Source organism: Glycine soja, chromosome 11 (assembly GCF_004193775.1).
Source record: "Glycine soja cultivar W05 chromosome 11, ASM419377v2, whole genome shotgun sequence".
NCBI lineage: Eukaryota > Viridiplantae > Streptophyta > Magnoliopsida > Fabales > Fabaceae > Glycine > Glycine soja.
Window position 1 is genome coordinate 16,090,293 of NC_041012.1, and position 14,633 is coordinate 16,104,925.

At 30.9% G+C, this 14,633-nt stretch overlaps 1 protein-coding gene across 2 annotated transcripts; it reads left to right on the plus strand.

Moving 5' to 3' along the window:
- The first annotated feature begins 8,130 nt into the window (after positions 1-8,130).
- LOC114374791 (fatty acyl-CoA reductase 3-like) lies at positions 8,131-12,347 on the plus strand. Of its 2 annotated transcripts, XM_028332480.1 has the most exons (10): positions 8,131-8,243; positions 8,353-8,456; positions 8,868-9,070; positions 9,501-9,601; positions 10,137-10,329; positions 10,670-10,831; positions 11,023-11,104; positions 11,353-11,622; positions 11,714-11,841; positions 11,917-12,347. In XM_028332480.1, the coding sequence occupies exons 1-10, from the start codon at positions 8,165-8,167 to the stop codon at positions 12,071-12,073; spliced, it is 1,479 nt and encodes a 492-aa protein (XP_028188281.1). In that variant the 5' UTR covers positions 8,131-8,164; the 3' UTR covers positions 12,074-12,347. The 2 variants fall into 2 exon arrangements, with proteins under 2 accessions (XP_028188281.1, XP_028188282.1); XM_028332481.1 differs by lacking the exons at positions 8,131-8,243; positions 8,353-8,456 and adding an exon at positions 8,724-8,751 and having other exon boundaries at positions 11,917-12,344.
- Positions 12,348-14,633: the final 2,286 nt, after the last annotated feature.

Below are 14,633 nucleotides of genomic sequence, written 5' to 3' on the forward strand. Positions count from 1 at the left end.
CTTGTACAGTACAAAAGACACACTTCAAAGTCTAAATAGCAACAAGCGAAACAACATATTTCAGTTAAGAACTTTCAACATTTTTGGGCATGTCATCGATCCTTCAAAGCAATGGATCATCTTGTGCACTAACTATACTATCATTATATGTACAATTTTAACATAATTACTGCGTCAAGAAATAAACTCATGACAAACTTAACATCCCTCATTTTGTTATCCAAACATGATTTGCCATTGTATGTACAAATTAATTGCATCACAGGACATCATCTTCAGGGAAGCTTCATGAATTCACAATGGTCCAAGTCTGTTGGTCTAACCGCTATAGTTGTCACTCCCTATATTTTTTTCATATTTTTATTTTTAGTTTCTAATCTAAATTGTAACCGATTTCCTATACTTATTTTTCATTATTATTTTTAGTTTCTTGTCATTAAGTAACAGCATTAACAAATGACATAACAGTTATATTATTGATAACTCAATGACTTGTCACACCATCAAAAAATTTGATAGAATAATTACATATAATTTTTTTATAAACGGTAATTTAATACCTTATCAGCCCATTAGAGGTCATTAATTATTTTTGAAAAATGAGAGATTAAGTTTAAAATATTTAAGTTTTTGCAACATTTAATTTGTAACACAGGAGAAAATATTACTTTTTTTCTATAAAGTACTCCCTTTGATTTTATCTATAAGAGCCAAATTAAACTGGTGTTTCATCCTTCTTATAAAACCTAATACATAATTATTATTAGGCAAATGATTATGAAACTTAAAGCGAAAAGATTTTTATTAGGATGCATAAAATTTTGCTGCTTATGATAATTTTTGTGCTCTTCTATGATTTTTTTTTTCTTCTAATTTCTTAATCACTTTTCAAATATCACTCGTTAGCAACATTCTTATTTTTAAATTAAAATATCCCTAATTAAAATAGACGTTAAAATGATAAATAATAAAAAGAAAGATAAAAGAGAGTATTAATGATAATGGTAGTGTAAACTAATCATTTTCTCAAGCTCTGTCTCTCCCGATGTGTTATTTTGTTGCTTGTTATCTTTATTTTTTTCTTAAATATATTTTTTGTTCTCAATAAATGACTAGATTTTGTGTTTGATTCTTATTAAATTTTTATGGTCTTTCATTCCTAATATATTTAAATGTAGAAGTTATTTTTTTTTGTTGGATCGTTATAGGCTCATAACTTTTAGGCTAGGCTATTACTATTTACTCTCCCCTTTGTACTAATGCACTCCTCCTTATTTTTTTATGCCCAAACTACCCACCAAACACACTCCTCTCATCTCTTTCTCTACAAAAAAAAAACTCCCCCGACACATCTCTTCCATCGAGTTTGCTTTGGCGGTTGCTCTCAAGTCGCTGGGTGAACTAGATGGGAGGAGGTAAAAGCTTTCCCGAAAAGAGTTAAATTGGGAGGAAAAGAAAGAGAGAAGTGTGTTTTGCTTGGTAGTTTGGTCGGGGTGATGGGGGTGGATGAGAATAGGAAGTTTTTCATTTTATAAGATGTTTTTATCTGATTCTTTCTTAATTATTTTTTCTTTAAATATTAATATAAAATAATTTAATATATAATATAAATAATTAACAAAATTTGATGTGATAAATTAAATTAATTATTTAAAAAAAATATATATGAATTAATTAAAATGTTCTTATAAGTAAGGACCGAAACAGGAGTAAATTTAATTATCAAGGGGCGTTATAGATGAACATGCAATTGAACGGCTTTGGGGTTCCATATGCATACGTTAACTGCACCCTTCTCCAACATGTAAATGGGCACTAAATGATAGACAGGCTTATGAAAACACTAGCATATAGGTGTCGACATTGAAGCTAACATGTATTTTTACCGATTATAGTAGGTGGCATCTATTAATGGATATGGCTAAGGACCTGTTTGGATGGTCCTACCTTTGTCAATGCCAATTTTAAATTAACAATTCGAATGTAAAAGCTTTTCTTCCTGAACAGTGAACATCGAGTAGGATCTAGATTCTAGAGTTCGGCTCTTTCTCTCCCTTCTCACAAAAAGATTGGACCGATTAAAATATTTAACATTATTTTCATCGGATTATGTTGGGTTTGCAAAATTTTTGAGGAATTTGCTTCAGTTTTTTTTTAAAAAATAATTTATTTATAAATTTTACACTAAAATCAAATTTGAATTAATCATATATTTTTTATCAGTGAATTAGTTGTCAATTGTTATTAATGAGAGGAATTCAAACCTTAATCGAATTCATAATTTTTTTTATTTTTAATTATTAAGTCAATTTTATAACTCTTAAATTAGGATAACATGATTTAGCTTTTATTTTTTTTCGGTCAATTTAAATAGAACCATTCCAATTAATATCATGTTGGTTTATGAAAAAAATGTTATTATCTTTATAAAAAAATTACTAAAAGTTATGGAGAAGCATTACAAACTTTATAATCGATCGAATACATAAATAACATTCTCTCGTTAATTTCATCTTTAATTCATTTATCAATATGTTTTCTGCACTTATCTTCTAATCAATTCCTGAGCAAAATTGCAAATTACACTTTACATTGTGAAAAAAAAAAAAAAAACCTTTGTAATAGCTTAAAGTCGCCAAGGGGCAACTAAAGGAATCTCCGCCCTATCCTTGTTTTCTTTTGTTATCAGGATTGTCAACAGTGGAACATCGGAACATGTGTTAGCATTAATATTTGCTGAGAACGATCTTGAAGTTGCATTACAGCATCATTAATGGAAAATTTTAAATTAAGATTTTATATTATTTTTTTTGGGTCTCATAATATGGCATAGGATTTAAAAATTGTAAAGATTTTTTCTATTTTTTTTCTTATGTGATAGATCTCATCTTGAAATCTTAGATAATTTTTAATAGGTTTCACATAAATCAGGTTTGTAAATATTTATTAAATTAAATTGATTAATTAAGTAATTAAACTTAATTGATAAAACATGTAATTTTTTATAAATATTAAAAAATAGAAAAATGAGTATAAATTTAATTTTTATTCATGACTAAATGTTAAACAAATGAAAAATACATAAATTTAATAATAAAAAATGCAACATATTAATACCAAAGAAAAATTAAATTTCAATATTTGTTAGGGGTGGATAAACAGGTCAGCCCGCCTCGTATAAGGCCCGCCTGCATAAGCTCACATTGGCAGCGAACCAGGCCCGTCCGCCTCACATTCTTATGCGGACCTAATAAATTGGTCTGCCCTGCCCCACGAATCCCGCGAGTCAAACAGGCCTAATTTTAAAAGAATTTCAATTTCAATAAAAATGTCACACAATCAAATTAAGTTCAACATAAATGTAAATAAAATATCAATAATTAGTCAATTACATCAATAAAATTAATAATGTCTTAACAAAAGAAAATCCAAGCAATAAATCTAAAATATGAAACTTAAACATCTCCAACAACAAATGATTCCATATTTGAAGTAGCTTGAGTCTTCTTCATCTCCACATCTTCGTATTCTTTTCCTAAAACTCAACGATAATAAATATTAGAATCAACTCAAGTTAAGTGATTAAAAGACAACAATTATTACACATTATTTACCTTGCTCATCAAATTCTAGTAACCAATTTTTAGTACATATCAAGGCTTGCACATTATCACCAAGAAGCCTAGTTCGATATTTGTTAAGCACCCGTGAGTCAATACTAAATGCCGATTTGGAAGCCATAGTTGTAATTTAGATGCTCAAAATATCAGAAGCCAACAATGAAAGATCTGGATTAAGCGGGATTCTTAAGGTGTTATAGTTGGTGGGATTCTCAAACCATGGATTAAGAGGGCTTACGGACAACCCGCGGACCCTATGGGCCAAACCTGCACAGTCTGCAGGTTAAGAAGGGCGGGCCCAAAAATATTGCATAACCATGAACTATTTAAAAAATATTGGTATGTTACCTGCACGGACCGCGGGCCAGTCCTTTGACCTAGGCCCGTTTACCCACCCCTAATTGTTGTGATTGTAACGTTTCCAAATATGTTCCACCAAGCCTGCTTGAAGTTGTTGATAAAATTTTCTTGTATGGATAACATGTCTTGTTTGTAAATATGTAGCAAAGTCAAGAGAAACACTGCGAGATACTTCAACATTTGAAATATCAATGTCTGTGACCATAATCAACATCGACATTACCACTGAATGCATCTCGTTCGTCTTCGACAATCATATTCTGCAATATAATGCACACCAACATTATATCCTTCATAGTATCCATGTTCCAGGCATGCAATGGACCACATATAATTGCGAATTGAGATTTGAACACACCAAATGCTTATTCCACATCCTTTCTCATTGCCTCTTGACATTTTGCAAATAATTTTCTTCTGGGACCTCATGGCATTGGTATGGTTTTCACAAATATGGCCAAATCAGGATAGATAGTAACGTATATTATATGGAGTTTCATTAATTGTAAATTATACTAGAGGAGCTCGACCTTGCAAAACATCTTCAAACACATGCGATTGGTTTAACATATTAATGTCATTGTTTTGAACCTGCAACTCCAAAATATGCATGTCAAATCCACAAGTCTTATGAAGCGACAATTTCAAGTATTATTGTGGGTTTGAAATGATCACCTCTATGATATTGACCCTACCATGCAACTAGACAATTTTTTCACTCCCAATGCATGCAATCAATAAAACCTTACATACCTGAAAACTCTCGTGCATCTCTAATTTATAGTAGGCAGTCGATGTCATTGTTGTTGGGTCTTCTCAAGTATTCTTGTCCAAATATCTCATTGACACCCCTTACAAAATTTTGTAAGCATTGAGTTGCAGTATATTTGTCAATTCTAACATATTCATTCACACAATCAGTAGGTGATCTGTATGCCAGTATACAAATAGTTGTAATGCACTTCTACAATAGGAGAGACGCATTCTACCAACAACATTAGGTCTTATTAGAAAATACTCATCGTGATTACTAAGAGCGTCGACAATTCGAATGAACAATTGTCATCGCATTCGGAACCTACGTTAGAATTGAGTCTCTATGTATATCGAATTTTCTGAGAAGTAGTCATTCATTAATTGTAGATGTCTATCTTCACAATTGTGATTAATCACTCTTTTAGGCTTTTTGTGTTGATTGTTGTTGCCTCCTTGTTGTTGCATCGCACGTAAGTAGCTTATGATTTGTTCATCACTATCGTCATCAAGTGTTTCATAAACAATTTGTTTCCAAACTCTGCCAAAGTCATTATTTTGATCCATTGTATAAATGATTGATTGCATAAACGAGTGAAAAAAGAAGATTGTTTGAAGGAGACATATAACAACAAATGAGAATTGAACAATTAAATAGCAAATTATACAACGACTAGTTTTATAACGGCTACTTATGCAACAACTAGTTTCATAACGACTAGTTTTGTCATGAACTACTGAGATGCGTATCTTCTTCAATTGCAAAGGAGACTCGAGGCTTCCTTTTTGTAGAAGATCCTCCTATTTCCTCAACAACAATCTCTTCTAGCCCAATTTGGGTAGAAAATTATGAAAATTACGAACCAACTTCATTATTTGAATCATGGTAGGATTGTTTGGTGGGATTGAAGGAAATGTTTGAGAACTTTGAGAATTTACGGTGGAAGGGGTTTGAGTGTTTGGCATAAAATAATTTGATGGTGGTGGTGGTAAAAAAGAAGGACAACTTTGTGATTTTTTTGTCGAAGGAGACATGTGATAATTTTGTAAGAAATTTATATAAGTTTGCCAATCAAATTGATTTGGATCCATTTCGCACAAATATAATTTAACTGAGATTGAGATTGGAGAATTGAGATTGACAAATGAAGAATGAGAATGAAAATTGTATGTACAAATTTTTTGTGTACTTAACCAATTTATAGAATGTTATATGTGTAACAACTATTTTTTTTAATTATAATGGTCATTGTGCACGTTTTTTTAGTGACAACGGTCACTCACTCTGTACACAGTAACGTTCACTTCCTCTCACCAATTTTTTAAAAAAATTTTCTTCCTCTCTCTCACGTTCTCCTTCCTCCTTTTCCTCACATTTTTTCTTCTTTCTTCCTTTCATGTTCTCCTTTGCTCTCTCTCCTCACATTATCCTTCTTCTTTCTTCTTAGTGTTGTTCCTCTCTCTCATTCTCTTCACATTTTTTTTCTTCTTCTTTCTTCTTTCTCCTCGTCGCCACAAGACCCACCCCATTTCCTCTTCCCCTCTATTGTGACCCCCCTTCCCCCTTCTAGACCTCCACGCGACCCCTTTCCCCTCCTCCCCCTGCTAGCATCTCAAAATTTTTGATTTTTTTTTCTTCTTCATCTCCTTCTATTGAGTTATCCTTCCTCCCGCATTTTGCAAATTGTCACTACTGATAATTTTTTTTTGAAAATTGTGTAGATCTTCAAAGTTCCCCCCCCCCCCCCCCCCCCACCCCAAGAACTAGATCTATAAAGTGGAGATTTGAGGGATGATTTATTGTTGGATCTGGAAAAGATTAGATCTTCAGCTTAAGATCTATCTCTTAGATCTAACATTAAAGATGCTCTTAGGCTCCACATATCGTACGTTGGAGACATAATATAATATTGTTACTTGAAAGGAAATGGAGAAAGTTACACGTCATGTTGAGATGGAAAAAAATAAAATTTGATAGGTATGAAAAGTGATGAAATGAGACAGGAAAACAAAGCGTTTAAGAAAGGTTAGGATTCTTTTCATTTTCTTTTCTTTCATTTTATAAAAATTTTGGAAAATAAATAAAATAAAATAAAAATGATAATTAATTTATAAAAAATTAATATTTATTTTTTAAAAACCCTTAATAATGGAAGAAATGAAGAAAAAAAAGGAAGAAGATCCTAATCCCGTTCAGACATAATGTTTGTTAAGGAAAAATCATAGGGATGTCAGAAGGCCAATCCAACATAACCCAATTAGTCTTTAACCTATAAAAAAACAGCTTGAATTGAGTTAGACTCATTTTTGCATTAGATGGGAAATTTCAATCTAACTTGGGGTGGTTTGGCTGGTTGAATTGGATTGGTCTGCCAATCCTAAAAAAGTAAAAATGCCATAAAAAAAATTTAAGCACTCATTTTGTCTTAACTTTTTTTTTCTTCTAAATTTTATGATTAATTTTTTTAAAAAATTATTATAAAAGTAATAAATCAAACAATTCACTTAGTAATTGATACTTTAGAGATTATCATAGACTTTAAACTACAATACTAGTTTTCAATTAACTTGAATCGTAAAAACTGGACTAATTGACCTCAAGGGGTTATATTTATAAACTTATTATCTAATAGAGTCTGTTTCAAAACTTATTCGTGAGGGGTCCCTTTTTACAAGCATTTCACCGTCCGAGCTGGCGAAAGAACGTGAACAGTGGTGTTTCGTCATTGTGGCTGACGAAATAGAAGTAGGGTGGGGTGTTTCGCCATTGTGGCTGGCGAAATAGGGGTAGGGATTGGGTTTCGCCAGCCACAATGGCGAAACCCAACCCCTACCCATATTTCGCCAGCCACAATGGCTAAACACCCCATCCTACTCCTATTTCGTCAGCCACAATGACGAAACACCACTGTTCACGTCCTTTCGCTAGTTTGGACGGTGAAATACTTGTAAAAAGGGACCTCTCGCGAATAAGTTTTGAAACAGACCCTATTAGGTAATAAGTTTATAAATATAACCCCTTGAGGTCAATTAGCCATAAAAATTGTTTTATTTTAATGCTCCTCATTTTTTTTCTTTTTATTTATTGATATTCTAATGTTCCTCTCTTTTTTATTTATTTATTGATATTCTAATGCTCCTCTGATCCTCTCGAAAAAATATAGAATAAAAAAAATTGTTGAATCCTATACATGCTACTTTCACCGACCTGCATGCATAATGGATTGGCATGTGGCTGCATGCAGAGGTTAGTTTTCACATTTATATTTCAATCTCAAGTTAGGACCACATACATATGCATGTGTCATATGTTAATGCCATATCACTTGATAGATCTATTTTTCTATAAAGGCATTGGTATATATATACAGTGCCACAAGCATATATATCTATTTTTCTATATACTATCCTTTTACTTTAATTTTTCACCAATGGAATTGGGAAGCATAACCGACTTCCTTCAGAACAAGAACATTTTGGTCATTGGTGCCACTGGCTTCCTTGCCAAAAGTGCTTCTCTCTTTCTTTCTCTCTTTGGAAGCTTGATTATTTTTTCGTGCACTTGTATAATATATATGTATTCATAATTGGATATGTGTTTACTTGTGTGGTGTTGCAGTTTTTGTGGAGAAGGTACTGAGAGTGCAACCAAATGTGAAGAAACTTTATCTACTTTTGAGAGCAACAGATGCCGAATCTGCCTCTCAACGATTGCACAATGAGGTGAATGTACCCTTTCGCTTTCTTCAGGAAATATATAACAAAGTTTGAATCAAAAGTCAAAATTAACCATATATTTTTTTTATGTACTAAGAAAAACTTCAATACCGTTGCCTAATTATATTGATTCTTAAAATTAGCTTAAGAATATCATTAAAGAAAATGAGTTTTCATAGAAATTTTAATAGAAGTTGCTTACATGTATAATTACGTAACTATAACTAAGATTGCTTAACCATTTAAAACAATATTTTAAAATCAAAACGGGGTTCTTGTGCATTGCTATTATGTAAATCCTGTAATATCATTTTCACATCCATTAACACATCATGTATTGCTATTACTTCTTCACTATGTTAACTAAGTTTGTGGCTGATACCTGCTGCATGCATGTTATTAATTTTTCATATGTAGATTATGCGGAAGGATTTGTTTAGATTGTTGAAAGAAAATGTTGGTGCAAAGTTCAATGCCTTTGTTTCAGAAAAGTTGACTCTTGTGCCTGGGGACATTTCTCAAGAGGACTTGAATTTGAAAGATCCCATTCTACGCGAAGAAATTTACAATCAAATTCATTGTATAGTCAATTTTGCTGCCACAACTAACTTTGATGAAAGGTACATATATTTGGAATCATATAAAACCTTTACATAATTATATATATAGATTGAGAGTTACTAGCCTGTTTGGATAATAGTTACGTTGAATATAACTAACCTTCATTCTAAAGCAACAAGGAACTTGCTTCTACTTTCTTATCTTGGAAAGTGAAAAAATTCCATCGAACGTCGTTTCAAATTAAAGTCAGATTGCTCAGAGGTATACTTACAAATTTAAATTTAATTTTCATGCTAAAGCGTAATATAATGCGTAAAAAGTAGTCAGAGGTAAGAGAAAATGAGAAAGTATAAAGGGAGAAAGCACAAGATGCAGTGGCAGCAGAGCATTATCAGACATTATCTATTTCATTCAATATTTTCTGTGTACTTAAATCACCTTACTGTATATTATATTTCTTAGTACTGATCATTACATTAATATATGCAGATACGATGTTGCATTGGGTATAAATACATTCGGAGTTAAGCATGTTTTGAACTTTGCCAAAAGTTGTATTAAGCTAAAGGTGCTTGTCCACGTATCAACAGGTTAGTATTTTCTTGCTGAATATGAATACTTATACAATATCCGACTGAAAGACATAACATTTGATTTGACTATGAAATTCCAGACATTTAGTGAGTGTACTTAATTTGGGTGCACTATATGGATGCAATTCAGTATATGATAGCAGAGTCCCTATACTAGACCACATACTAAAAGATGCATCAGAATACAATAATACTAACAGGCCAAAGAGAAATATCAAAAAGTCCCATTACCTCATAGACTATGTTTAGCTCAGCAATCACAGCACGTGCTATATTTCCATTATTAGCAATTCAATACATATTAGTAATTTGTTATCATCAATATTCTGTTATAACAGAATTCAGTTACTAATAGTAGTATAAATGTAAGAAGAAAAAGGAAATAAAGATCATCCAGACTTATCTCAGTTTATCTTCTCCTTAGCATTCTTTATTTTTCCTGGTTCTCTAGCTTTTACTCGTATCAGTATATCTTCAGTAGACTAATTTCCTAAGTTTGCCCAAAGATTTACCAATACAATTTTGGCTTCAGCATATGTATGTGGTGAGAGAGGAGGACTCATAGTAGAGGATCCATGCCAATTGGGTGTGTCGCTAAATGGAGTGCCTGGACTAGACATTGGCATGGAAAAGAGAGTGGTGGAGGATAAGATGAACCAACTTCATGAAGAGGGAGCCACGGAGGAGGATGTTAAAATGGCCATGAAAGACTTGGGTATGAAAAGGTTAGAATCTACTACTTCCAATTTGTGGTCACTTCCTTCTTGTCACCTTGAATAGAAATAAGAAAGTTGAATAACATATAACTCAAAAAAATCTTAAGATTTTGGATTAAAGTATGGAATTAGATTTACATTTTGTATTTTCTCGTGGTTGATTGGTAAAGATCTCCCTTGTGTTTAACCTCCTTCTATGCACAACACTTTTATATATAGTTTGACCTTTTTAAAATTACTTAAGTTTCAATTTGTTAAAATTTGGTTAAAGTTTAACATGGTAGATTGCATATACTAACAAACACCAAAACTAATTAACTGTGTTTGGTTGTTTCTTTAATAAATTCAGAGCAACTTTATATGGATGGCCAAACACATATGTCTTCACAAAAGCAATGGGAGAAATGCTTGTAGAAACTCTAAAGAAAAATATGTCTGTTATTATTGTACGTCCCACAATGATTACCAGTACTTACAAAGAACCTTTCCCTGGATGGGTTGAAGGAGTAAGGTAAATCACCAAATTTGATTTGTCATCCACTTTATTCATGTGCATGCATTGTGTTCTCTCCTTGTGTTGCACTAGCTAGTTTACATCATTTTATTTCCCTTTAATTAATTTGCTTTAAATACCTAGACAACAAGACTATAAGCTCATAAGTCATAACCCAGATTTTCTTTTTATCTTGGGACATTTTGCAGAACCATAGATAGTGTAATTGTTGCTTATGGCAAAGGAAAACTACCATGCTTCCTTCTAGACATCAACGCAATTTTTGACGTGGTGAGTCATTAATGAAAAGTAATATATATATGCTATTAAGTGTTAACCTGCTCATTCTAACCCAAACTTTTTTTTGTCAAGGACATCTAGCTCAATTAATTGAGTAAGATACATGAGTTATTGTAAACTTCCAATTCAATTCTTAAAAATAAAAAAAAAACTATTTTTTGTTCCAATAAAACATACAATTCAATACATCATTTACTCATCATATATGAATATTTTAATTAATGCTGCGTTTGGAGCAGATACCAGCAGATATGGTAGTGAATGCAATAATAACTACCTTGGTGGCTCATGCAAATCAACCTTGTGATAATATTATATATCAAGTAGGTTCCTCTATTGCAAATCCAATAAGATACCACAATCTCAAAGACTACATCTATAGATATTTCAAGGCAAAACCATGGGTGAACAAAGAGGGAAATCCTGTAATGGTCGGCAAAGTTACTGTATTGGACACCATGACTAGCTTCCAGAGATACATGTTCATTCGTTACTTGCTTCCATTGAAGGTTGTGTATAATTATAAGTAATCTTCAATTTTTACTTCATATTTCTCTATTGATCACACAGAAAGTGATAACTTAATTTGCATTTGAATAGGGACTAGAGCTAGCCAATGTAGCCTTTTGTCAATATTTTCAAGGAATGTGTCTTGACATTAGAAGGAAGATCCATATAGTGATGCAATTGGTCGACCTTTACAAGCCCTACGTGTTCTTCAAAGGCGTGTAAGTTAATTGATTAGCAACAAAAAAGATTTTAATATTGATTAATTTTCTAAGACTAGCTTGTTTTACACACAGATTTGATAATATGAACACAGAAAAGTTGCAAACAGCGGTCAGACAAGGTGAGGTAGAGATGGAATATTCGGTTTACTTTGACCCTAAAATGATTGATTGGGAAGACTACTTCATGAATATCCATATTCCTGGTATAGTCAAGTATGTCTTCAAGTAATATCTACTCTGAAATTTAAATTGGATCTTTTATCTTTTGTGTTTTAAAACTTGAACATCTTTAGTAGGAAAAATCCTCTTTGTTTAGTCATTCTCTCCTTCTCCTCCATTATCCATTCTTTTTCTTCTTCTATCCCCATCAACCCCTAAAGTGTAAAGTCTTTTATGGTAATGAGAGGTTAAATTCCTTATTGTTCGGAGTCTGGCAGGTCAAATTCTTGTAACGTAATTCTTCCTTACTATCTATTTAATGTAATTTAATTTTTATTGTTCTTTTCTGTGCTTTATTTTATTGATTGTGGTCTGATCATTCATGTTCATGTATTGTTTAGGAAGTAATGCATTGGAAAAATATTATTTTCTAGAGAACTGGGAAAGGACATTTAAATGAAATCATTTTTAGGAATAAAGTGATGTTTGTTTAGCCTATTTCATACATCTTTAATCTTAATGTGATTTATTATTTTATCTTTGCAAAGGAACTTGGAAGAGAAAATAGATAAATTAGGCTCTTCATGCGGAGAGCCAAAGATAGAGTATCATAGTGGATGCAAGTAAAAAATTGGATAATATTAGATAGAAAAAAAATTAACATTGCATCACAAGTAGTTTTGACATGTTATGCCTCAACATAATTTCCTTCTAAAGAAGTCACCTTTTCCATTCAAATTATTGTTTATTTTTCTATCTTCTTGCCTTTCACTTTTCCCTTTAATTTTTCAGTTACAATTTCTTATCTTTTCTACCCTCTAAATTGCTTGAAAATTAGGTTTACACCAATCTAAGTACAAACAAAGTCCCTATGGACTCATACTCAAACTTCCGTTTTACTTTACTACTTGTGATAATTTGATACTCTTGTCAATGAATTAACAATATTCATTCCCGTTCCCATGTAAAGATTAAGGTAATGATCGTATTTTATCGTCCACTATGATCTTGAATGTGATTGTCTCCCTGAATGATATTTGGGGTCTTTGTCATAACAAAAATTATTTTAATTATGATATTATTTGATCTTTGGTATCCAGTTGTGTAAAATATTTGAAAGAATTTTTATTATCATACATAATGATCTAAAGTAGGATGGTCTCCCATGAATAATATTTATGATTTGTACTATAAAAAATTAAAATTAATTTAATTTATGATATTATTGATAAATTATTTTATAATAAATTAATTTTAAACATATAATCAATATATTACTTTGTAATAAACATATCAACTAATTTGATTTAAATTTATATATTACATTGTTATATGGTTAAATACATTTACTATAGTACATCTATAATGTATTTATGTAAAAATTTCAATACTAATATAAAAATATATTTTTTAGAGAACTATCATAAAAATATTAACCAAGAGAATGATTTTATATAGAATTACTAAAGATAGAGTCAAAAACTTATTTTGTAGTAAATGCATTAGCTAATAATACATACATTAACAGCTAGTTAGATACCTATCCTCGTCTACGATCAAAAGAATCGGATAATTTCCTTACTTGCATCCAAACACAGTCGAAGCAAACATTTCATGTCAAAGTCAATACAAGTCCTATTTGATCCCTATGGTATTGGGTTCTTTATCATGCTTAACTGAAGAGTATTATGCAATAAAAAAATTAATATAAAAATATTTTATTTAAAATTTTATTGAAAAATAAAATAAATTTATTTTGTAAAATTTATTTCAATAAATTTATAACATATTATTTTATGTAAAGAATTCAATACTATTGTGTACATATTAAGAGAAAAAAAATATTTTATATAAAATTATAAAATATGGAGTCAAAAAATTATATTGTAATAAATAATTAGCTAACAATACGTGCATTTGAATAAAACATTATAATTGACTGTTTATTTATTGAGAGTAAAATTAAAAATATATTATACATCAAAATACATTATTAAATCTATTACATTACAAATTAAATCTTTATATTACGATTTTTCAAAAAAAAATTAATTAACCAAATATATATTTATAAATTAATTTGGCCCTATGATATTAACTGAATTAAGAATAATTTATTTTGCATTTTCAAAAAAATATTAAATAGGTAACATTTTTTTTAAATATTTAAAAAAAACATGTGGTTAAAAAATGCATTTAATTTTTATTTTATTAAAATTATTATTTTTATCATTTTTGTTTCTCTTATTTGTCTTTATTGTCATTCAATATCAGTTATATCCTTTTGGTTTACATATAATTATCAATAGAGTTTGTAGTTTAGTGGTTAGTATTTATTCCATTGACTACGTGATCGTTGAAACCTTTTTGTGTCAAATTTTGTTTTTTTAATACATTACCTAGTTAGGCATTGCAATTCTCCCACAACGCAGGGATCCCCGTGGGACGGTCCCATTCGGGGCCCTGCGATCGAGAAAAATTTCTCGTGAGAACAAGGATAGGGATGAAAAACCTGTAATAATTTGGTTTTAACATTTTGAAAATCTGTAACGCTCGTCAGTTTTGGAAGCCAAATTGAATGACGGTTAATGGGTGGTAATGGCCACTAAATGCATTCTTGATGGTAGAAT